General features: G+C 47.7%; 1 protein-coding gene and 1 pseudogene across 1 annotated transcript; one reads left to right on the top strand and one right to left on the bottom strand.

Moving 5' to 3' along the window:
* Nucleotides 1-18,004: 18,004 nt before the first annotated feature.
* Nucleotides 18,005-18,785, bottom strand: LOC136499133 (uncharacterized). The gene is made up of 2 exons (XM_066494824.1): nt 18,339-18,785; nt 18,005-18,108 (listed from the first exon to the last, which is right to left on the bottom strand). The coding sequence occupies exons 1-2, from the start codon at nt 18,735-18,737 to the stop codon at nt 18,076-18,078; spliced, it is 432 nt and encodes a 143-aa protein (XP_066350921.1). The 5' UTR covers nt 18,738-18,785; the 3' UTR covers nt 18,005-18,075.
* Nucleotides 18,786-20,447: 1,662 nt separating this feature from the next.
* LOC136499985 (putative chloride channel-like protein CLC-g) lies at nt 20,448-21,534 on the top strand (annotated as a pseudogene).
* The last annotated feature ends 2,639 nt before the right edge of the window (nt 21,535-24,173 follow it).

Below are 24,173 nucleotides of genomic sequence, written 5' to 3'. Positions count from 1 at the left end.
TGAAGATGAAGTATGCTGCCGCTAGGAGTACAAGCAAGAGTACGATAACCCGGACTCAGCTCTCGAGCCGCTCGCCAATGGCAATGCTGTAGACGATGGTGCCAACAACCCCAAGGGCCCCCCAGCATTCACAAGGGTGCTCTAAACACTTTACTGGCCTCGTGGTTTCAAAATCACTAGGGTTGAGCCCTATGAAGGAAGGATGAATCCAACACAGTGGCTACATGCTTACACCACTACTGTCCGTGCCACCGGAGGAGACACTAGCATCATGGCAAACTATCTTCCCATCATGCTCATTCTAGCCACCATGAGCTGGTTTACCAGCCTTGCCCCGGACTCCATCGGATCCTAGGAAGAGCTGAAAAAAGTCTTTACCAATAATTATATGGCTACCTGTATTTGGCCGGGCACCAAGCAATGTCTGAACCGCATCAACCAGAAGTCATTCGAGCTCCTCCGTAGCTACATCTAATGCTTTTCCAAGATGAGGAACTCTATCCCCAACATCATGGAAGCTGAGGTCATCACCACTTTCATCCGAGGACTCCACCACCGCGAGCTTCGCTCCAAGATCAACCGTAAGCCACCTACTAGGATTGGTGAGATGATCTCGACCGCCAACCAGTACTCCGACACCGAGGAAGCCAAGGTGTGCTTCAATGAGGATGCAGGCACTCATCGCCCAACACACCACTATGATGACCACCCTGATGACTGATGCCACAATGACCACCGCTACAACGACCGTAGTTACCATCATGACAGCGACTGTGATCGACCTGAAGGACCCAAGTCTAGCCAAAATTGCCGCCGCCGGCCAGACCACATCATCGCCGCTATAAATGAACCTTAGGCCAAGCGCAACCTATGATGAGCAATACAAGAAGATCCTCGACGACTCATGCCCTCTCCACAAAAACGTCAAACATAAGATGAAGAACTACCTCGGCTTGGCTAAGGAGTTTCAGGACAAAAAGCTGGACGACAACACCAATGATAGAGCTGGAGGCTGCTGACCACCTAGGGGCAATGACAATGCCTTCTAGGACCACGACAAGGTGGTCGCCACCATCTTTGGGGGCCTCGCCTCCACCGAGAGTAGAAGAGAATGGAAGCTCGTAGTGCGGCGGGTGCTCGCTGTCACTACAGAAGATGCCACCGCCAACCCTAGCTATCGCCCATGGTCTGAGGCCCCCATCACCTTCAGTAGGGCCAACTAGTGGGTGGACATTCCCTACATAGGGTGTTTCCCCCTCGTCCTCAACGCAACCGTCCAGAAGGTGCTTTTCAGAAAACTGCTCATCGATGGTGGGAGCGCTTTGAATCTCCTCTTTGCCAAAGCCCTAAAGGAGCTAGGCCTTGGTTTAGTAGATCTCACACCCTCTTACTCCTTTTAGGGTGTGGTACCTGGTAGGGCCACCAAACCGTTTGAAGAGATTACCCTACCAGTATAGTTTGGCACGACAAGCAACTACCGCATTGAGCACATCAACTTCTACGTTGCTGACTTCAACACCGCCTACCATGCCATACTTGGTTGGCCTGCTCTGGCCAAGTTCATGGTTGTACCACACTACGCATATCTGGTGCTGAAGATGCCCTCACCTATAGGAGTCCTGGCCCTGTGGGCCAACCTCTTCATCGCCTATGCCTACAAGATAGAGAGTCTCACCCTCGCCGAATCCACTGACCTCTCCATCTAGACGGCTAGCATGGTCACCGAAGCCAAGATGGTGCCCGCCGATGACATGGAGATCCCAGAGCTGGAGCCTCCTCATGCCTCCACCAAGTCTAAGGAAGTCAAGGAGGTCAACCTCGGCCTCGAAGACCCCTCCAAGATCATGAAGATTGGGGCTCACCTCGACCCCAAATAGGAAAGCGCGCTCATCTCCTTCCTACGTGCCAACACCAACATGTTTGCTTAGAAACCTATAGACATGCCAGGGGTACCACAGGAGAAGATCAAGCACTCCTTGAATGTCTCGCCGACCGCCAAACCGATCAAGCAGAAACTCCGCTGCTTCGTGCCAGACAAGGAGGCTATTAGGGTAGAAATAAAATGGCTCTTAGCTGCTGGATTCATAAAAGAAGTGTATCATCCTAAGTGGTTAGCAAACCCTGTTCTTGTTCGAAAAAAGAATAAAGAATGGAGAATGTGTGTTGATTACACTGAGCTTAACAAACACTGCCCTAAAGACCCCTTCGGTCTACCTCAGATAGATGAGGTTGTAGACTCCACCACTGGCTATGAACTGCTCTCCTTCCTCGATTGTTACTCTAGCTATCACCAGATCTCCCTCAAGGAAGATGACCAGATCAAGATGTCATTCATGACGCCCTTCGGTGCATACTACTACACCACCATGTCCTTTGGACTCAAGAACGCTGGGGCGACTTATCAAAGGGCTATCCAGATGTGCCTCGATCAATAGATCGACCGCAATATCGAAGCTTACATCAACGTTGTGGTCATCAAGTCCAAGACCATCAATGATCTTATCACCGACCTCGAAGAAACATTCGCAAACCTAAAAAGGTACCGATGGAAGTTGAACCCTTCAAAGTGCATCTTTGGAGTTCCATCTGGTATACTACTGGGCTACATTGTCAGCGCATGAGGCATCGAGCCCAATCCTAACAAGGTCTCTGCCATCACCAACATGAAATGGCCAGCATGCATCAAGGATATACAGAAGCTTACAGGCTATATGGCTGCCTTAAGCCGCTGCATATCATGCCTCGGCAAAAAAGGGCTACCATTCTTCAAACTCCTCAAGGCCTCTAAGCGCTTTTCCTGGTCAGAGGAGGCAGATGTAGCCTTTGAGCAGCTCAAGTTGTTACTAACAAAGCCTCCAATCATGATGGCACCACGGCCAGATGAAACTCTCCTAATCTACATCACCGCTACTTCTCGCGTCGTCGGCACGGCCATTGTGGTCGAACGCGAGGAGGCCGAGCATGCCTATATGGTGCAACGCCTGGTATACTTCATCAGTGAGGTTCTTAATGAACCCAAGACTCATTATCCTCAGGTCTAGAAGCTGCTATACGCCATTTTGATTACTTCGCACAAGCTCCATCACTACTTCGAGTATTACAAGATCACCGTGGTCACTGAGTTCCCTTTGGGGGACATCCTCTGCAACAAAGAGGCCAATGGCCATATCATCAAGTGGGCTATCGAGCTCAACACTTACTCCATTGAATTCAGAAGCAGGCCTACCATCAAGTCTTAGGCGCTTGCTAATTTTGTCGCTGAGTGGACCGAGATCCAAGAGCCCATCACCGCCACCTGCCCTGAGTACTGGGTGATGTACTTCGACGGCGCCCTTAACATCAACAGTGCTAGTGCGGGCATCCTATTTATTATGCCAACCAAGGATAAACTCCGATACGTTCTCCGGGTACACTTTCTGGCCTCCAACAATGCCGCCGAATATGAAGCATGTCTCCACGGACTCCGTATAGCCATTGAGCTCAGCATCAAAAGCCTCATGGTATACGAGGACTCCACGCTGGTCATCAACTAGCTCAACAAAGACTGGTCTTGCTCTAGCGAGAAGATGGATGCATATTGCACTGAAATTAGGAAGCTTGAAGGGAAGTTCTTTGGTATCGAGTACCACCACGTGGTACGCGATCAAAATCAGCTCACCGATCACCTATCCAAGTTAGGCTCCTCTCGAGCCGTGATTCTATTGGGGGTCTTCATTCAAGATCTTCTGGCGCCATCCATTAAGGAAGATAAGAAAATTCAAGAAGTTCCTCCCGCCGAGCAGCTGGTACTTATGGTACCTTTACCGGCCACCGATTGGAGGGAACGGTTCATCAAGTACCTCTCCAATGCTGAAGTACCCACCGATAAGACTGAAATAGAATGCCTAATCCGTCGAAGCAAGCATTACATGCTGGTGGACGACAACTTGATGAGGAAATGTGCCAAGGAAGGGATACTACAAAAATGCATCACGCAAGAAGATGGAGTGAAGTTACTTCTCGAAATTCACTCTGGTTCCTGCGGCAACCACATGGCTTCGAGAACATTGGTCGGCAAAGCTTTCCGAGCTAGTTTTTACTGGCCCACGACCATCTCTGATGCAGAAGACCTCGTCCAACGTTGTGAAGGATGCCAATGTTTTGCCAAGCAGATACACGTGCCGGCATAAGAGCTGAAGACCATCCTAGCTTCCTGGCCCTTTGCATGCTAGGGACTGGATATGATTGGGCCCTTCAAGCCAGTGCCAGGTGGTTTTCGGTACGTATACATCACCATCGACAAGTTCTCCAAGTGGATCGAGTATAAACCGCTCGTCTCGGCTACTGTAAAAGAAAGCAGTCGAGCTCTTCGAAGATATCATCCACAGATTCGGTCTCCTGAACAACATTATCACCGACCTCGAAACTACATTTACTGGCCATAACTTTTGAGACTTCTGCGAAGACCAGTGCATCTCCATCAAATACATCTCTGTTCCCATCCTAGAGCCAATGGCCAGGTCAAATGGGCAAACGGCATGATCCTTGATGCCCTCAAAACGAGGTTATATCAGAAAGAAGAAATGCATCTAGCAGATGGGTCAAGGAGCTACCAGCTATGGTCTGGGGACTGCACACTCAAGCTAGTCATAGCACCGGTGTGTCTCCATATTTCTTGCTCTATGGCTCAGAAGCCATACTACCAGCAAATATTGCCTTCTGAGCACCTAGGGTAGAAAATTATGATGAAGAGCAAGCCACAGCTGTTTGGACATAGGACATTGATAGGGCTGAGGAAGAATGCCTAATCACCTACGTCCACACAGCCAAATATCTAGAAGGCCTATGGAGGTACTACAACCACAACATCAAAGGTCGTTCATTTGCTATCGGCGACCTCCAAAGATGGCAACGGGGCCCTGATACCCGATACCCGACGGGTATTTGATCCATTAGGGGACAGGGATGGGATCATATCTTTACCCGCGGGCATCTAAATGGGAAAGAATCCATACCCGATGGGTATAGCGGGTATGGGAACATTCTCTGTTTATCCGTCCCCGTTACCCGTTGGGAAACCTGACTATTTGAGCTGTCATGCGAGTATTAGGCCCAAAGAAACTCAACATAGGTATTTTGGTCCAAATCTGAACAGTCATATATATAGTTTGTGTGTTCTAGGAACCCTCGTTCAATTTTTCCGCACCATCTCCGCCAGCAGCCCAAGCACGCCTGTCTCATGAGCGCTCGTGCCCCTCGCTTCCTCAGTTCGGTCTCTCTACCACCTTTGCTCGTCCTCCTCGCAACCTCGCTCCTTCTCCTCGGCATCTCTGAGACTCCGACACTTATTCCTGGGTGAAGAACAAATGTCTCCAATTGCAAAGCTGTGACCCCAAGTGTCCTTATTTATCGGGTATGCAGTACCCATCGGATATCTGTTACCCGACCGATACCCGACGGGTATGGGGATGGGTAAGAATCTATACCCGAGATAGTTAATGAGGATGGGGACAGGATGAATTCTCCGTAGTGGGGAAGAGAACGTTCTGGCGATACTCGATAGGTATATCCCCGTTGCCATCCTTAGTGACCTCATTCTCTGTAGAAAACAAAAAACCAAAGGGATGCACAAGCTCTCCTCCCCATGGGAAGGACCTTACATCGTCAAAGAGGTTACTCGACCAGGGTCTTATCGCCTATGTGACTTAGATGGAATCAATGTCCCCAATTCATGGCACATCGGGCACCTTATACATTTCTATCCTTGAAACACTCTAGATATGTACTCTCCACTTCATGATGAATAAAGTTTTGGTCTCCACAATTTGTCTCCATTATTTCTCCATTATGGTTTAATCTCCACTTATGGTCACCGAGCTTTTAGCTACTCCATACCAAACTCCAATATGAAATCACCATAACTGCGCCGACCATATTTCTCCAAATCTCCAACGTTTTCGTCGAACGATTTTCTCCAAATCGCCTGTCGACATGGAATTTTGTCCCATGCCGAGGACACACGAGCAAGCTGGAAGGGTCCACTCGATGGAGCTGGAGATCCGCCTAGCTTCAGCGTAGGTCTGGTCAATCCTACGTGCTCCTCTCGAGATGTGCCAGTCAATTTGACCCCACAATTGACAAGGAGAGAAAGTTTGACAATAATTTAGGGCAGAACATGCCGGTATTGCCAGACAGTCCTGAATGTGCGGCTCTAAGAGCCGATATGAAAGGAGATCGACTAAATAGTCGATTCTAGCATATTCATAAAAATAAATCAGTTAAAGCCCGTGTTATCCTAAACGCTAAATGCTAAATAGTCGGTCACCTACCGTTTAACCCATTATTCGGGCAAAACGGGTGTTTAAACGATCAAAACAACCGATAAAACTAAAATGATGTACCACCGTGTAGCGTTTAAACGGTGTGTAAATGGACTAAACGGCCATTTAGGTGAACAATGGTTAAAGCTCATGGGGTTATGCAAGAAGAATCGGTTATCATTCTGGATGAATATCATTATTTAGACAAATATTGGTCACTGGCAAAAGGATATCAACAGTAATTAGTTCATGCTAAGCCAATGACTGCAAGTAACCGAATCCCTTTTTATGAAAGAAATAGTTCATCATCACTCAACCATTTAATAGAGATAAATCTAATGAATATATTAGATCTCATCTATCGCTATGACCAGTGGGGCATGAGGCAGAATCATGCAGGCCGTAGAAACAACAATAGACTCGACGACCCTAACTTAATACTAATATCAGTGGGGTATGAGACAGAATTATACAGGTCATAATACAATAATAAGATCATGGGGCTAACACATCTTTCAACCTATCGCTGCTTCAACAATCTCGTGATATGAATTGTTCGTGAAAGCGCTCGATATCGGCTAAAACAGCTGATTCAGGCATAGCGCACAGTTAAGGTCATGCCCTCTCAAGAACAGATCTACCAAGTAACGATCCCCACTCCACGGTGCTAACAATGGGGTGTGAGGCAGAATCACACAGGCCATGATAATGGGCCATGGAACAGTTTTCGCTAGCCAATAGATCTACTCAAGATCAAACATGCCTTAACCGCACGCTATGCGCAACCAAAATTGATATAAAACAACCGATAAAACATAACTCATCATTTAAAGTGTAGATTAGATCAGTTTAGATTAATAAATAATGGGTTAAACAAGATATAAGGCCAATCTAGATCAATCCCAATCAGGCGAAGTGATATTGCTGTAATTAAATAAATAATAGAAGCAATAAGCAATATCGGTAACTTAATGAATCTATTCGAAGGAACGCCACCCATAGATAGAGCCGATAACTTGACCTTAATCTAGTTTGAGCAGTGGAGGTCGACTGGATCGATGCAGCTGTACTTGAACAAGACAAGAGTCGATAACTAATTCATACCAGAGTCACAGTAGAGGTAGACCGGATCGATGTAGCCGTACGAACAGAGGTATAAGCCATGATGGTACTTATAGACAAGCAGTGGAGGTCGATAGGATCGATGCAGCCATATTTGCTGAAGGACTCACCGAGATCTACTCTACTCCTACTCCTAAGGGGTGGTTGGAGCCAACAAAAAGTAAATAACTTGTATTTGATTGATTGTGTGTCTTTTACAATAGCCGGGGTTAGATATTTATACCTGGAGCCTAAAAACAAATCCTACTCGAGTACGACTCAGTACAATCTTTGGTACAAAGAAAACATTCATATTTTAAGATAACTTAGACTATAATCTTTCTCCTTTTGTAGAGTCTGATATGTATCTTCTCGATGCCAATCATATCTCATCATCGCTATTTGCTGACGTCATTTAAAGAGAACCGATCCCAGTGTCGCATCCGAACTGGCAGATATCAATCTTTATGCGATCGACTCCTTGATTGGCACAATCTTCGAAGCTTGCGAGTTCCCGCGCTCTTCTCCCAAATTTTAGTGTAAACATTGCCGAACACGTTTTTCTCCAAATCGCCAAACACATTTTTCTCCAAATCGCCGAACACGTTTTTCTCCAATTCGCCGAACACGTTTTCTCCAAATCATCAATGTATTTCGCCACATGTTTCTCCAAATCGCCAAAGATTTTTTTTTCCAAATCTCCAAGATATTTTGCCGATCAGCGAGCAACATACGTTCTGTTCTGTTCTCTATGGAAAAGACCCAGTCTCTGATCTCTCCCTACACGTGCCACAGGATCCACGCTCTGTGTTATGGGTGGTCGGCTATAGTTCCTTGGTCACACCTATTCCTCCTACACGTGCACGGGCTCCACGCTCAATGTTATGGACTATGGGCTAGCCAAGGCCTAGAGCTTAGTAAAGAACTAATTGCTCGAACACCACTTATACTATGTTTATCTACAAGTTATTTCGCCAATTGCCGAGTAGCACACGTTCTGCTCTGCGCTCTATGGAGAAGACCCAGTCTCTGATCTCTCCCTACACGTGCTACGGGCTCCGCGCTCTGTGTCATGGGTGGTCGATTGTGGTTCCTTGGTGACGCCTGTTCGTCCTACACGTCCACGGGCTCCGCGCTCGACGTTATGGACTATGGGCTAGCTGAGGCCAAAGAGTTCAGTAACGAACTAACTGCTCGGCTGCTACTTATACTACATAGAATTGCATTGGGTTGTTACTACAATGATTTTCCCCGCCAATATGAACAAGTCGCATAAACATGCACTTCATAACATTTATACAAATACATAAATGTTTTACGCGCTCTCGCGCGCTCTAACTACCTTCTCTAGATGTTATAGATAATATTATCCAAGCAGATCACCAAGCTCCGTCATCACCGTTCGTGTCGCCGAACAGGTTTATATCGCTGGCCAACTTTTTCACCGCGTCCTCCACCTCATCTTCTAGCCGCTGGGTCTCCGCCTCGCCTAGTCCTTCAGCGAATCCAGCCCCTATCGCCTGAAGGTCAATGGCTGGGTAGTGGGACCTAACTACCGCAAGGTGTGAGTAGCGGCGGTAACAATGGTGTCACGATTGAAGCTCTTGAAGTTCTCCCACACTGCTAAAAGCTCTAGTTTGGTTTTGGTTAATTGATGAAACCCTAAGTGCTAACCTAGTTTATCAAAGTGATTATGAGATAGGTAGCACTACTCCAAGTGATGAAGCAATGGCAAAGATCATGACGATGGTGATGCCATGGTGATGATCAAATGCTTGAACTTAGAAAAGAAGAAAGAGAAAAACAAAAGGCTCAAGACAAAGGTATAAATAGTAGGAGCCATTTTGTTTCGATGACCAAGACACTTAGCGAGTGTGATCACATTTAGGTTAGATAGCCGTACTATTAAGAGGGGTGAAACTCGTATTGAAATGCGGTTATCAAAGTGCCACTAGATGCTCTAACTCATTGCATATGCATTTAGGATCTAGTGGAGTGCTAACACCCTTGAAAGTATTTGTGAAAATATGCTAACACATGTGCACAAGGTGATACACTTGATGGTTGGCACATTTGAGCAAGGGTTAGAAACTTCACCGGCGCCCTAGACAGAAAAGACAGGGGTTTAGAGAGTGACCGGACGCTGGCGGTGTAGTGACCGAACGTTGGGGTCCTATGTCTGGCCAGTAGCAGCAGTAAGCACATGTCTCGGTCTTGTGACCGGACGCTAGTTCGAAGAGTGACTGGACGTTGGCAGGGTGCGTTTGGTCAGTGCTGACATATGCTAACATGAGGCGCATAGAGGAAACGTTGAGTAACCGGACGCCGGGTGAGTCCGGTCGAGCCTGACCAGACGCGTCCGGTCATGGATTTCCATGAATGGATGCTTACTGGAAACGACCGGATGCTGGGGGTTCAGTGTCTAGTCACTTTGCAGTAGCGCGTTCGGTCATCACTTGACTGTTGAGATCGGGCAATCGGCGTTTGAAGCCAATGACATGTGGCACGCAACGTGTGACCAGACCCTGAGGTCCAACGTCCGGTTGATTTGACCGGAGCATCCTGTCACCCCGTGTTGTGCCCAGTGAAGGGGTGCAATGGCTCTATTTTGTAGGGGCTTCTATTTAAGCCCCATGGCCAACTCAAGCTCACTCTCTTAGCCATTTGCATTGACATAGCAACCTTGTGAGCTTAGCCAAAGCCCTCCCACTCATCTCCATCATTGATTCATCATCATTGTGAGATTGAGAGAGAATCCAAGTGCATTACTTGAGTGATTGCATCTAGTGGCACTTGGCATTCGTGTTTCACTGCGGGATTCACTTGTTACTCTTGGTGGTTGCTGCCACCTAGATGGCTTGGAGCAGCGAGGATCATTGAGCAGAGGTTGGTGATTGTCTCTAGCTTCGATCATTTTGATTGTGAGGGGTCTTGTGCCTTCCCCGGCAGAGAGCCAAAAGGTAACTCTAGTGGATTGCTCGTATCATTGAGTTACCTCACTTATGGGTAGGTTCTTGCGGTGTCCAATTGTGTAGATGAGGTTTGTGCAACACCTCTTAGCCGCTGAACCACCAAGTGTTGGTCGACACAACGGGGACTAGCGTGCCGGCAAGCACATGAACCTCAGGAGAAAAATTAGTTGTCTCTTGTCCTTTGGTATTCTCCCGGTCATTGATTTAGTATTCATCTTATGATTGGTTCACTCCTCTACATGGCGGTATAATCACTCTACTCACTCATTTATATTCTTGCAAACTAATTGTGGCAAGCTCTTTAGTATAATTAGAATTGAGAGCTTGCTTTGTTATTTTAAGTTCATCTAGTGGAGCTCTTTAGAGTAGCAAGATTGAGAGCTCTTAGTGGGTAGTAACATTGCAAGTTGTGTGCCTAATAATCATTGCAACTAGAATTGTTGGATAGGTGGCTTACAACCCTTGTAGAGCTAGAGCAAGTTTGCATTTCGCTATTTGTCATACTAATTAAATTGCTCTAGTTGATTTGTAGATTTTTAAATAGGCTATTCACCCCCCTCTAGCCATATTAGGACCTTTCAACTACCTTGCACCTCTGGATGATGGTGTCCGAACGCTGCGGCTTGCCGTCGGGCTGAGGAGCCATATCTAGGTCGATGTAGTCGAGCACCGGTTTAACTCCAGCGACTACGACATCGAACTTGTCCCTTTGCGACCTAGCCTCCTGCACCAGCACATCAAACTATGCCTTGACTTTATGATGGTAGCCTTCAAGTATTACAAGGTTCCATCAAACAAGAAAACCACTTTAGCAGTAACTCTGACCAGGAAGTATTCACCTTTTAGCTCCTTGGCCAGTTTGTCTGCACGCTCTGACTCCTTCGCCTTCTGCTCTCGAAGTTGTTCAAGGGCCTAGCGCAGCTAGCCGAGCTCTGTGTCTTGCTCTACAAGAACAATAGTCATCACCAAAGATATGGCTATTCGGCAATACAAAGCACATTCGCCGATACGGCATACCTTTCTTCTGCCAGAAAACTTTTCGCAGCTATTCCAACTGCTCAGAAGCACCCATCAGTTGCTCGGAGATAGTGGCCAACTGCTCAGACTTGCTACGCAACTGCTCGAACATGGTCGCCAGCCTCTCTGATAGGATCCCCTTCTAATACTCTAGGTCCCACATGTTGGACTCTGCAAGGTCTCGCTCGCGCTGGGCCTTCTAGATGTTTCTCTCTATAAGGTTCATCATCGCCTTGAGTTTTTCATTCTCCTCGGCGAGGGGCTCCATCCTCTTTATCAGCTGGTGTCGCTGCTCGGCAGTCTGATTTATCCCCTACAAATGCACAATGATAATGATGAACTCCAATCTGCAACGTCAAAGACAAGCACTCCTGATGCAGTACTAACCTCGATTTGTTTCATCACCCCACCAAGGGCAGACTTCAGTCTCCTCATCTCCCTGGTGGTGTCCTCCTCCTCGACAACCACCACCTCATCACCGCGCTTGTAGAGGATTCAGACAGATTGAGGTCGAGGTTCATCATGCTCGATCTCTTCCACCTCATCCTCCTCTGCTATAGCTAGAGGCATCACCTGGGGGCTCAGGGGCTACACCTGGGGGCTCGATGGCTAGACAATGTGTCCGACCACGCCCTCCGTCGCCTCAGGCAGCGCCACCTACTCCTCTAGCACCGTTGGCCCCTCTGTTTCGAACACCGCCACGGCATCGATAGCTCCAGCCTCTGCTCCAGAACATCCAGCGGTTCCTGCTGTTGCCCTGGGCACCGCCACCGATCCATTAGCCAACCTCTCGCCGTCGTCAAGTCCGCCGATAGCTGTGGTTGACTCCTCCATAGGCCGCGGAGCAAATGGGGATTTTGGCATGGGGTCTACCGGCACCTTTTCTGCTTCGAGACCAGCCTTCGATTGCTCGGCAATTCGGACGAGCCGGGCCGAATCCTCCGCACGCTTTGCACTACATCAGATCACCTCATTAGTCACCAAAAAATTAGGAAACGACAACAAAGAAACTTCAAGGCAAGGATACTTACGGTTTGGTCTACCGGTACAATTTCCTAAACCGGTGACACCTACTTGAGCACCCAGGCGCGGCCATGGGGTCGACTTCTGTGCTCTAGGGTGGAGGTCCGCATCCTCCACCGTTGGCCTTTGTTCTGCTCATCGCTCTAGGACTTCCTCCGCCTGCTGCTTGGGGACTCCCATCCCCTGCTGCTCGGGGGCTCCCAACACCTGCTGCGCAGGGACTTCTTTGCCTTTCTTCGCTTGTTCTTCTACGCTCGTGCTGCGTGGAGCTGATTCAGTGCTCAGTGGAGGAGCCATCGGAATTTCATCATCATCTGACCACTCAAACACCGTGGTTCTTCGCATTCGAGTGGTTTGGTCGCCACCAAGCAATTTGCCGCTCGGTATGAGGGGAGCGGCGGTCGCCATCTTCCTCTTCTTTTGGGCTGGCTCATCTGCTGCTGCCCTCTTCCCTCGGATTTTCTCCGACACTGGGACAGACTCTCGATGAGATGCTGACTGCTCCCTCCTTAGGCTACGGTGTTGGCCAAGCATCCACTCCCTTCGGCCATTCGCTCCTCGGCACACCCGAGAAGTACACCGCCATATCCTGCGAATGGATCTTCGCATAAGTGAATCAGTCTAATGCTCGGAAATGGCAAAAGGTAAAAAGTATCAAGAACATACAACAGAGATATTTACCTGAGGAGGCAGATTCTTGCAGTTAAAGGGCTTCATATACCCTAACATGCTGAATGAGGCAAACAGAGCGAATAGCTCTGCAGCCCATTCTTCCACAACGTCCCTTGATAGCATCTCCGGCCTCTCCCGGGTATCGTCGGTCTCTCCCTTGAATTCAAAGGTGGGGTGGGTTCTCTCCTTAAAGGGCTAAACGCCGCGCACTATAAAGCTCGTCACCACTAATCCACCATTGGTTTTCACACCCTTTATTAAGTTAAAGAGCTCCCTCACTTGCTCCATGTCAGCGCCGCTTGGCATCTCTGACCAGCTCTTCTAGCTCTCTGGGATATGGTCGGTGTCGTAGTTGATGGCCGGGTGGCTCTGCCTCATGTAGAACCACCTGGTGTTCCACCCCTTCAGTGACGTGTTCAGTGTCACAGTAAGGTACTCCCCCGCCATTCCATCACGCAGCTAAAGGTACACTCCGCCGGCCACCTTGGAACCACCGCCGCCTCTCTTCTTTAGCCAGAACAGGTGACAGAAGAGGTTGAAGTGGGGAAGGATTCTGAGATATGCCTCACAGAAATGGATGAAGATAGAGATGTGTAAAATGGTATTTGGGTGGAGATTGCACAGACAAACCACCCAAAGCTCCAACAAATCCCTCAGGAATGGATGAACAGGAAACCCCAAGCCATGCCAGAAATAATCCTCAAATACCACCACTTCATCGGTATGAGGTGTTGGGAAGGGCTCACCAAGGGCCGGACGCCAACCAGCGGTAGCGCGGTCAGCAAGAACGCTAGCTTCCACCAATCTATTGATCTCTGCTTCTCCCATACGTGATGGCACCCACTCTTCGTCACGCTAGATTTCGGTGCTCGCCTTCTTAGGGTTCATCTTCTTTGATTTGGCAGCTCCCTTCTTTGGCGCCATCTCTCAGATTTGATTAGGGTTTGGTGGCAAAAGCAAGTGTGGATGCGAATCTAAAAATGTGAGGGCTGAGGAGGAAGACGAAATGACAAAGTGGCAAAGGTGGGAACGCGGGATGTGGCGGCGCAGTTATAAAGCACTTTCCCCACCGTTTCACATTCGAGGGTTTTTGGGGAACCATTCCCACGGTTTATGCCATCCTGAATTCTCCGCAACAACAAGGTGGTCCGTTACCTAGGCTTTTGCGCGACCGCAGCCCATATCGCCGATTTATCTCCGCAATTCGTTACGGTCCACTGAATTTTCGCCGACTTCTCCGCCAATCGTTATGGCTCAGTAATTACTACTGTACAGACATTACTCCAGTATTTTCTCCGTGTTTGGTTTTCTCCAAGACTTCCTCTTGTGGCTCGGGGACTGCGTCAGCATTATGTCTTGGTTCCTGTCCGCATAGGGGATTTTACTTCAGTTGACTATTGTTTCTAACCCTAGCACCACGTGACCATGTCACCTACTGTCAGACTCAGGGACTAAGTGGGCATACTTCACCTTGCGGTGAATGTGCCTTTTGGGGCTATGCCTAGGGACTGGCTGCCTGCTCGGCTGGTCTTCTATTTTTTTCTACTTTGGATCCTAGCACCACATGACTACGTCATCTACTATTAGGCTCAGAGACTAAGTGGGCACACTTCACCTCGCGGTGAATGTGTTTGCTTTATTCTGGAAGACTCTGCGCCCTTTGAAGCTAAAGAAGATTATCTCCTTTTCTCGTGGTCGGACTCTAAGTGGGCACACTTGGTCCAATGCGAATTTTTTTATTCTAAACTTGAGCTCCTTACACCCTTATGGCAAGCCGTACTTGGGTTATACTGCTCGGCTATGGTTCACGCTGCTCGCCTATGATTCACGCTACTCGGCAACTGCTCACGGTGGTCGAATCATGAGTTTGACTGCTCGGCTTTGTTCACACCTGCTCGGACAAGCTCAAGACGGTGTTGCACAATAGGTACAAGGTGCTCGGGGACTAGCTGTGGGGGGTACGACCCTGGATACCCACGGTAGACCATATGGGTTGTGCCCCCTGGGGCGGCCTAGATCACAAGACAAAGCCTTGCAGGGCACAACTATGCTCGGTGCCTCCCACAAGACACCAGGAAGATATCTTGAAGATACTACAAGATCTGTTAGGATATGTATGATCCCAAGATTCCTGTAATCAGTTATTACTTTTCGGTTATCTCTCATATCTAACCGACTTGTAACCCTACTCCTTGGACTATATAAGGTAGGCAGGGACCCCCTCCAAACACACGCAATATCATACGATAGCTAATACAAACCAACAGGTCACAGGAGTAGGGTATTATGTCATAATGATGGCCTAAACCTGTCTAACTCGTGTGTCTCTGTTGCCTTCTTATTCTTGATCTCACACTTCTCTATCGATCAATCTACCTTCGTGAGATACCCCTCGGAGGACTGTCGACGATATTCTGTCGACAACCATGAACTTGCCAAATCTCTTGATAAAGAGAGCCATCTTCACATCATCATCATCATCCCATGAACCATCATTTTCACTTGATGTATCTTGCTTGGCCTTGCCCTTGGATGATGAATTGACTTTGAATGCCATACTCTTCTTCTTCTCATCCTTCTTCTCTTTGTTCTTTTCTTCCTTCTCAACATCATCTCTATAAGCATCATTGGTCATAATATCTCCCAAGATTTGGTTTGGTGTCATTATGTCAAAACCGGTCCTCACTAGCAAGGTGCCCAACATGCCAAATCTTGCGGGTAAGCATCTCAAAAACTTATGGAAGAAGTCCTTGTCCTCCACCTTTTCACCAAGTGCTTTGATATCATTGACAAGCACTTCCATCCGATGAAACATGTCTGGCACACTCTTATCTTCCTTCATCTTGAAGATAGCAAATTTATCCTTGAGAATATATGCCTTTGCACCCTTTTATTGCCTTGGTGACCTCAAATTATTCTTCCAACTTCTTCCAAGCTTCATGAGCCATCTCAATGTTCTTGATTTGCTCAAATGTTCTCTCATCAATAGCATCATGAATAGCACTAAGAGCAATGTCATTGTTTTGGAGAAGCGCTTCTTTGGCCACGGTGGGATTCTCCGGATCGGCTATCTCAATTTTGGTCTCCACCACCTTCCACACTCTTCTATTGATTGACTTGATATGAGTGGTCATCTTTGACTTCCAATATGGATAATTTATGCCATCAAATTGGGGTGGCTTCTTGGTGTTGTAGATTTGAGCCATTTTGACACCAAAGGTTGTTAAGCTTCAAATCACGGTGACCACGGCTCGGATACCACTTGAAGGGTCCTAATGGCTAGAGGGGGTGAATAGCCTATAAAAATTTCTACAACAACACTACACAAAGCGGTTAGACAAATATGAGGCGAAGCGAATGTTGTACTAGCCTACTAAGAATACAAGCCACCTACCACAATTCTAGTTGCTATTATCTATAAGCACTCAAAGGCTATGTTACTATACTAAATTAGTGAGCTCTCAAAGACTAACTAAAGAACCTCACTAACCACTAGACATGACTCTTGCTTGCCCTCAAAACTAGCTACACTAAAGGGCCAAGCTACACTAAGAAATGTAAATGCGCGGAAAGGATGGAGTGTTATACCGCCATGTAGAGGAATGAGTCAATCACCAAAGGAGACAATCAATCACAAGAATGAATACCAAGGAGACAATCAAGACACAATGATTTTTCCTAGAGCAGCGCGGCAATCATATAAATTTACTAGTCCGGTTTATAAAACACCGACAGGTGGCCTGTGCCCTCACTCGGCACTACCTAGGTCTGCTCCTTGTCGTATTTGTTATGTGTTTGGATGGGGGGGATGGACAACGAGGATACAGTATTGTTTGAGATGTGTTTAGACGTCCGTCAAGCGAGATTCGCATGTCATCCTTCTTTCACACTACTACCTCCATCCACCGCAATCCCACCCAATTCCGCCCTGACACTAGCCCCTCAATATGTCGCTGCCTCAGCCCTGGCCGCCCCGTCTACCACGACCCCCAACTCCAGTTGTCATCCACCCTTGACGTATTTGTTATGTCCCAATCACGGAGTGACACGTCAGCGCATAGGCCCACCTGTCATCCACCCTAAGAAAGCACAAGCGAGACACACGGTCTGATAAAACGGTGGGAGAGGGTCACATGACCGGACACGGAGGCCTGGTCCGAGCGCTTTCATCGCTGGCTCCTCTCCTAGACGGTTGGTGAACACGATCTTTACCACCGGTTTGGGACACGATTGTTCTAAATTACCAGCTGTGAATATCGTTTTTACCGTCAGTTTTATTATGAACCAGTACTGAAATATTATCACCAACGGTTTTAATAAAACCGACGATGAAAATGCTAATGGAAAAAACTACTTTTGTAGTAGTGGCCACTCATTTGAGCGGAGTCAATATCTGATTCGGTATTAATTAACATTTATTGCACCTAACATTTATTAGAGTTTTTGAATTTTATTTATTTAAAATACCGTTGGGCCAAGCACAATGAAATTCAACATAGATAGCTAGCTTATTAATTATCATTAACAAGGATTGCTCCAGATAACCACGCAACAAGCTACTATATATCCTGTTACAACGCATGAACGTACTTGTTAGTAGTAGCATGGAAGCACAATTTCATAAATAACGGGTAGATTAAACACTTAAATTACCCATTTTCCATCACTTTTTTTCACTGAATCCAAAAGGTACAGGCATCGCATTTGTACAGGTTGAGGGAGAAGCACAAACGAAACTACTAATCCTACCAACTACAGCTGGCGACAAAAAAAAAATACGACCGTTGACCCTCCAAAATCAAATGAGGGAAAATGGTACGACGCGGCTACCTGAAAACAATCTCAATGTCTCATTCCACCCCAAAAAGGAAAGAAAAAAAAAGGAACACCAATTGGTGAACTGTGAACGCTACAACTCTGCAACACCAAATTTTGTCACGCTCCAGTTTCGTGCCGCACTAACCAAATGCAAGTGGTGGTCATCTGTGGATTCACTCTGCTGCCTCTCCATGCTCTCCAAGATCCTGAGAAGAGTACACATGCTGTCAGTAAAAAAAATATACTGCAGAAAGTTAAACTAAAAGTGCCAGTGCTCGACAAGCGAGGGCGCCATGCACTGTATCTGTCTGCGTGGAAGGCGCAGAATCACCTCGAAATGGAGGGAGACGGAGATCCCACAAGTCCATGTGCAAGTCAAAGGCAATACTAAAATGCATGCCATGCATGGTGGTGGTCAGTGCGTTATTATTATTACCACGTGAGCGTCAGCGGCGGACGCGGCTGCTGCCCCGGCGGCCCCCTTCTTCTGCGCGTGCGCCCGGCTCTTCAGCCCCAGCAGCTCCTTCCACCGTGCAGGCCCGCGGCGGCCGCGGTCGGCGGCGCCCGGCGCCGCGCGCAGCTCGTCGCGCAGGGTCGTCGGTGGCCGCGGCGCGGCCTCCCGCAGCGGCAGGATGCGGCCCTTGGAGAAGAGCTGGTCCGCGTCCATCATGGGCCGGCTGCCCGCCGGCGAGAACTCGAAGTCCGCGTCCGCGCGGCCCGGCGGCCTCGGCGGCGGCGGCGGCTCCAGCGCGAAGTCGCTGGAGAAGGACATCCGCGGCGGCGCCATGAGCTGCTGCTGGGCCTGCGGCGGCGGCGGCTGCTCCCGGTTGTACATGTCAACACGTACGTGCCATCTAAACACTCCTCAACGGTCGATCGAGCGACGACGAACAGACGAAGACACGGTGAAAACCTTCTTCCTGCGCCGTACACGACCTAGCGCCCGCCGTGCGCGTGCACCTGCTCCTACGCCGCTAGTGTGGTGTGGTCACTGGTGCTATACTAGTTTAGTGTGTGCTGCAGCCTGCAGGAGGTAGTAGCAGTGAAGTGTGGTCAGCTTGGGGCTGGGTGGTGACTGCAAGGGATGTTATATAGCATGAGTCTGCAGTGGGAGGAGAGGAGTGCGAGGTCTATATGGTTTCGAGCTCTAAAACTTTAGCTCCTAAAAATTTTAGGTAGTATTCTAAAATCTTCTAAAAAAATGTTTGATTCCACCTTTTAAAATTAATTAAAAGCAATAAATGTACTGACAAAAAGATCATACAACCCTCCTCCTTACCTCTCCTCCTTGTCTGCATGCGCCTGGTACTTTCATCACCTGCATGATGTGACGGGGTAGTGGGGATCCAGAATAGACTTTAGGAGCTTTTAGGAGGGGATGATGTTCCTAAAGTTTTTAGACCCTCCTAAATTTTTTAGAAGCTTTTAGGAAAGAGTGTTCGGTTCTTTAGACATATTTTAGCTCTTAAAATTTTTAGGAGGGGACCAAACAAACAGGTCCTGAGACTGAGAAGAGCTTCTGAACTGAGGGAACGGCAGGGTTTCCGCAAACATAATTGCATGCGTGCGTGGGTGCAGTACGCATGCAATTATGGACCAACTAGGCTCAAAAGATTGTCCAAATAAAATGCAATTATGGACAATAGTACCACTTTCGTCTTATTTGACAAATATTGTCCAATCGTGGACCAACTAGGCTCAAAAAATTCATCTCGTGATTTTCAACTAAACTGTGTAATTAGTTATTTTTTTTACCTACATTTAATACTCCATACAAGCGGCTAAAAATTGATGTGATGGAGAGAGAGTGAAAAAACTTGGAATTTTGGTGGCATCTAAACAAGGCCAAAGTTTGCAAACTTTGCACAGTGCACGATTTTTTTACTGTAGCATTTCATTTGTATTTGTGAATTATTGTCAAACATTGACTAATTAGGCTTAAAAGATTCGTCTCGTAAAGTTAAAGCAAACTGTGTAATTAGTTTTTGATTTCGTCTACATTTAGTACTCCATGCATGTACCACAAGTTTGATGTGACGGAAAATCTTCTTTTTGCATGGTGCACTTTTGAAGAACTAAACAAGGGCCAAATTAAACATCTGTAACGGAGTAGTATAGTAATGGCAGTTACTAAAATGCATGTTGACTGAAACAATGGAAGAGAAAGAAAAACGGATTACTGCACCAAAATATAACACTTGCATTGATTTCTCATTCCGTTGACCTTGCATGTAATGCATAGTACGCGTCGACTTTAAGCCTTTAACTGGTTTTGGCACTAAAATACGCAAGTCAAAATCTCGGGCATGCTTCGGAGCTTTGACTTTGCTCCATTTGCAATAAAAAAAATCACGGTCAGGGATGCAGGACCCCATAAAGAACAGATAACAGCCAGCTGTGTGGTTCTTCTACTTATATATTTGTTCTGAATGTCGTCCGTGCGCGCGCGTGCAGATGTGCAACTCGCAACTATTTCGTTTTGCCCATCGAGAGCCTCGACCAGGCACGACACGGCAGGGCCGGCGTGCCGCTAGGCCGTGCCTCCATGGGCTTCGTGCCTGGCCGACGGTCTAGCCGACGGTCGAGGCACGGCCCTCTGGGCCGTTTTTCGTGTCGTGCTAGCCCGAAAAGCACGACCAGCCTAGTAGGCCAGGCCGGCCCGTGGCCCACTGCCGATAGAGAGAGAGAGAGAGCAGAGAGGGAAAGGGAGGCCGGGAGGGCGCCGCCACCGTCGCTTGATACCGACGCTATCGACGCCGAAGAGAGGTCGGATAGGACAGATCCAGACCGATTCGTGGAGGATGCCGGCGTGGAGGGAGGACGGCGGCGCTTGGGAGCCGGACGGGCCCTGTGCTGGGCCGGGTCGGCACGTTGCCCATCTATAGCTGCCCCATCGAGAGCCTCGACTACGAGTAGGCCCGCCCCAATCCGCCGCGAATCGCTAGTTTTCTTGGACTTGCTTGACCCAATTGACCGATGCGACATGCATGTGCTGCGCGCCTACGCCCCGTGCAGGCTGATCGAGAACGACGTGTTCAAGCAGGACTGAAGGGCGCGGGGGCGGGGCCACATCCTGCGCTTCGTGGCGCTCAAGTGGGACCTCTGCTTCCTCGTCGGGGCCCTCACGGCCGCCGCCGGCTTCGTCGCCAACCTCGGAGCCGAGAATGTCGCCGGCGCCAAGTTCGTCGTCACCTCCAACCTCATGTTGGACGGCAGACATGGGTCGGCGTTTGCGGTGTTCGTGGCGTCCAACTTTGCGCTCACGATGTTAGCCGCGGTGCTGACGGTGTATCGGGAAGAATGCCGGAGGCGAAGGCCTACTTGAATGGTGTTGACGCCCCCAACTTATATTCTCACTGAAAACTCTGATAGCCAAGGTTGTGGGATGCATTGCGGCAGTATCATCATCACTGCATGTGGGAAAAGCTGGGCCATTGGTACACACAGGCGCATGCATTGCATCAATACTTGGGCAAGGTGGGTCACGTAAATATCATATGACATGTAGGTGGCTCAGGTACTTCAAGAATGATAGGGATCGGAGGGACCTTGTTACTTGTGGTTCTGCTGCTGCTTTCCGGGCGCCAGTTGGTGGAGTCCTTTTCGCGCTTGAAACAGTATCTTCATGGTAAATTCCTTGAAAATGTGTTTCATGATGTATTTATGTAACTCCTGTTTATTACTATTGCGGAGCGAAGATGAGTGTGAAGGCTGCAATCACATATGATCCATGACTTGGATCATTGTTAAGTACCTACATGATGTGTTGATAAATTTTTTTCCCTATTGTCAGAAGATGTCAGACCGTGTTTTTCAAAAAAAAGAAAAAGAAAAGAAAAGACAAAGCGCTAACTCACAGGACCACAAGTTCCATCCTCTCTGACGAAAATAACGAGAGACGCGCCACGACCACGAGTGAAATTAACAGGCACGGCATAGGCGCATGGGCAATTTCGCCATGTGATGCGCCAGGCGGCCCCTTCCTTCCGTTTATATTTACTTTCAGCAATTTTTTACCGTAGCAAATTTGATCATCTATTTTTTCTTCTAAAAAAATCTTAGATACTTCAATGTATATAACACTAATGAAGTATGTTTAATAAAGAATCATATATGTGAAAACTTGATGGATCTAAAAAATTTTTGTAGAAAAAAAATGTATGGTCAAAATTGCTATAGTAAAAATTCGGTGACAAGTAAACGAAAAATAAAAACGGAGGTAGTACTACTACCGCTGCGATTGCGAGCAGGGTGTCGGCACGGCAGCGTGTGTTTCATCGGCGAGCCAGCAGCGCGCTGCGCAGAAGACAAGGTCACAAGGGGGGGCTCAGCTCAACCGGCCGGCGTCCGTGCATGTTTTGTCATGCATGCATGCATTTCCGCCCAGCACCTGGCCGGATGCACGGGATCTCGCTCAGTCGCTCGTCTTCATGGACGGCATTTACGCACGTCTGCCGGTCTGCGTGGAGATCGGACTCGGTAGCAGCCTAGCAGGCCAGCAGGCTCGCAGAGCCAATTTTTTATTTGTGCGCGTCGCAGTGCAGGCTGCAGAGAGCTTCAGCCATCAGGTTACAGTCTATGCATGCACTCCAGCTGGACCGCTGGAGGGAGCCCAGGTTTCGAGCCTTTTGAATACTGGGACTGGGACTGGGACTGGGACTGGCTCACTGGCACTGTGACTTTGAATTCGTAACTGGAAATACTACTGGTTCTGGCCTCCTGGGTAAAAGGCCGGGTATGGTCCGCGCCTGTGCAATTTCATCGACTGCCCGGTACCAAAATCCATGCTACTGTTGAGCTGGCCTGACTTCTGGTCCCGGACCCTTTTGGGGTCGCAAACTCGCAATGCAGCGGGCGTCAGCTTCTTGGGTTTTATTGACACGGTGAGATGGGAGGAGCTGGGCAGACGCGCGGAGTCGCAGGATGATCAGTTGACCAGGGATTCACATGCGTCCTTGGCTTTTAATTTGCTGGATTTGACAAGGGATGAACAACCTTCTATTGCAAACACAACTACTACTATGTAGGGCCAGTTTGATGCCAAAATTTTTGGTAAAATGCTACTGTAGTGTTTTCGTTGTTATTTGACAATTAGTGTCCAATTATAGTCTAATTAGGTTTAAAAGATTCGTCTCGTGGATTTCGTCTAAACTGTGTAATTAGTTTTATTTTTTATTTATATTTAATGCTTCGTACATGCGTCCAAAGATTCGATGTGACAAGAAATCTTGAAAAATTTGACGTTTTGGAGGGGAACTAAACAAGCCCGTAGTTCATCTCTATATAGACGCACCATACTCTCGTTCATGTCCTATGAATCGTAGGTGAAATCTATCAGAGCTCGCGTCCCACTACTGACTCCTGCAAAGCAAAGCTAAACTCAGAAAAATCGAAACCATCCCCACCAAATATGCATGTGCCTCAAAACAAATTAAACATCTTATGTCGTTGAATTGGGACACATGACACATCCTGCCGCTTGGGGGATAGCTTGCTCTCCTCGCGTTAGTTTCTCCATCATCTAAAATGCATCTATCTGTAATCTGTATACGACCAATTAAGAGACCAAATGAACACGTACAAGGGTCAAAGTCAATCGAGCACCATGAACGGTAACAGGCACATGCATGATCAATGTACCTTGTCTTGGGGCTCAGCTAGTCAGCTCCAAAACATTCTGATAATCTGATCCCACACAGAACTCATGCTATTACACTGTGCTCACAGGCTCGCATAGACGCCAATCAAGATTTTTCTGGAGCTGAGTACGATGCAACTTAAGCTCAGTGTATAAAGTTTGTGACATACGAGCAGGGCCAACTCAGTAAAGAGATATGAGAGCCAATTCAGTAAAAAGATAGGAGTATGTTTTTTCATAGAAATTGAAAAATGAATACAAACAGCCACTTCTTTGTTGTTGTGTCTCTCTCTTTGTGTTCATCTCTGCCCAAACATTAGTGGCCTCTCTAAATCTGGAAGGTGTAGCCGGGCCTCTGCTTTCTTAGTATTAAAAGTCTACTGCCATGAACAGTCAGCTATCATAATGTTAAAATCACAAGGTGGTTGTGCCAATTTAGTAGCCTGAGTGATTTGAAAATTCTATCAAATGTTATTTTTCAATTAAGCTGCATTTCTAGAGTGGCACTGAAATTCATCTTTGCTAGCTTTTCTTGCCACCGAGTCTCAACGTACCTTAGCGTGGGTAGCATAATCATGATTAGTTCTTTGTTTTTAGAACTCGAAAATCAAACCTAATCTAAAATTTCCATGA

The sequence above is a fragment of the Miscanthus floridulus genome, chromosome 13 (assembly GCF_019320115.1).
Source record: "Miscanthus floridulus cultivar M001 chromosome 13, ASM1932011v1, whole genome shotgun sequence".
In the NCBI taxonomy this organism is placed as follows: Eukaryota; Viridiplantae; Streptophyta; class Magnoliopsida; order Poales; family Poaceae; genus Miscanthus; species Miscanthus floridulus.
Note: the sequence above shows the minus strand (reverse complement) of the source record. Positions and strands in the feature narration are given on the sequence as shown.

What these genes read in the sequence shown, in the direction of transcription:
- LOC136499133 (XM_066494824.1), bottom strand. Translation starts at nt 18,737, where the DNA reads ATGTACAACCGGGAGCAGCCGCCGCCGCCGCAGGCCCAGCAGCAGCTC. An exon ending in CCGCCGCTGACGCTCACGTG is followed by an intron (nt 18,109 to 18,338) that starts GTAATAATAATA and finishes TACTCTTCTCAG; the next exon opens with GATCTTGGAGAGCATGGAGA.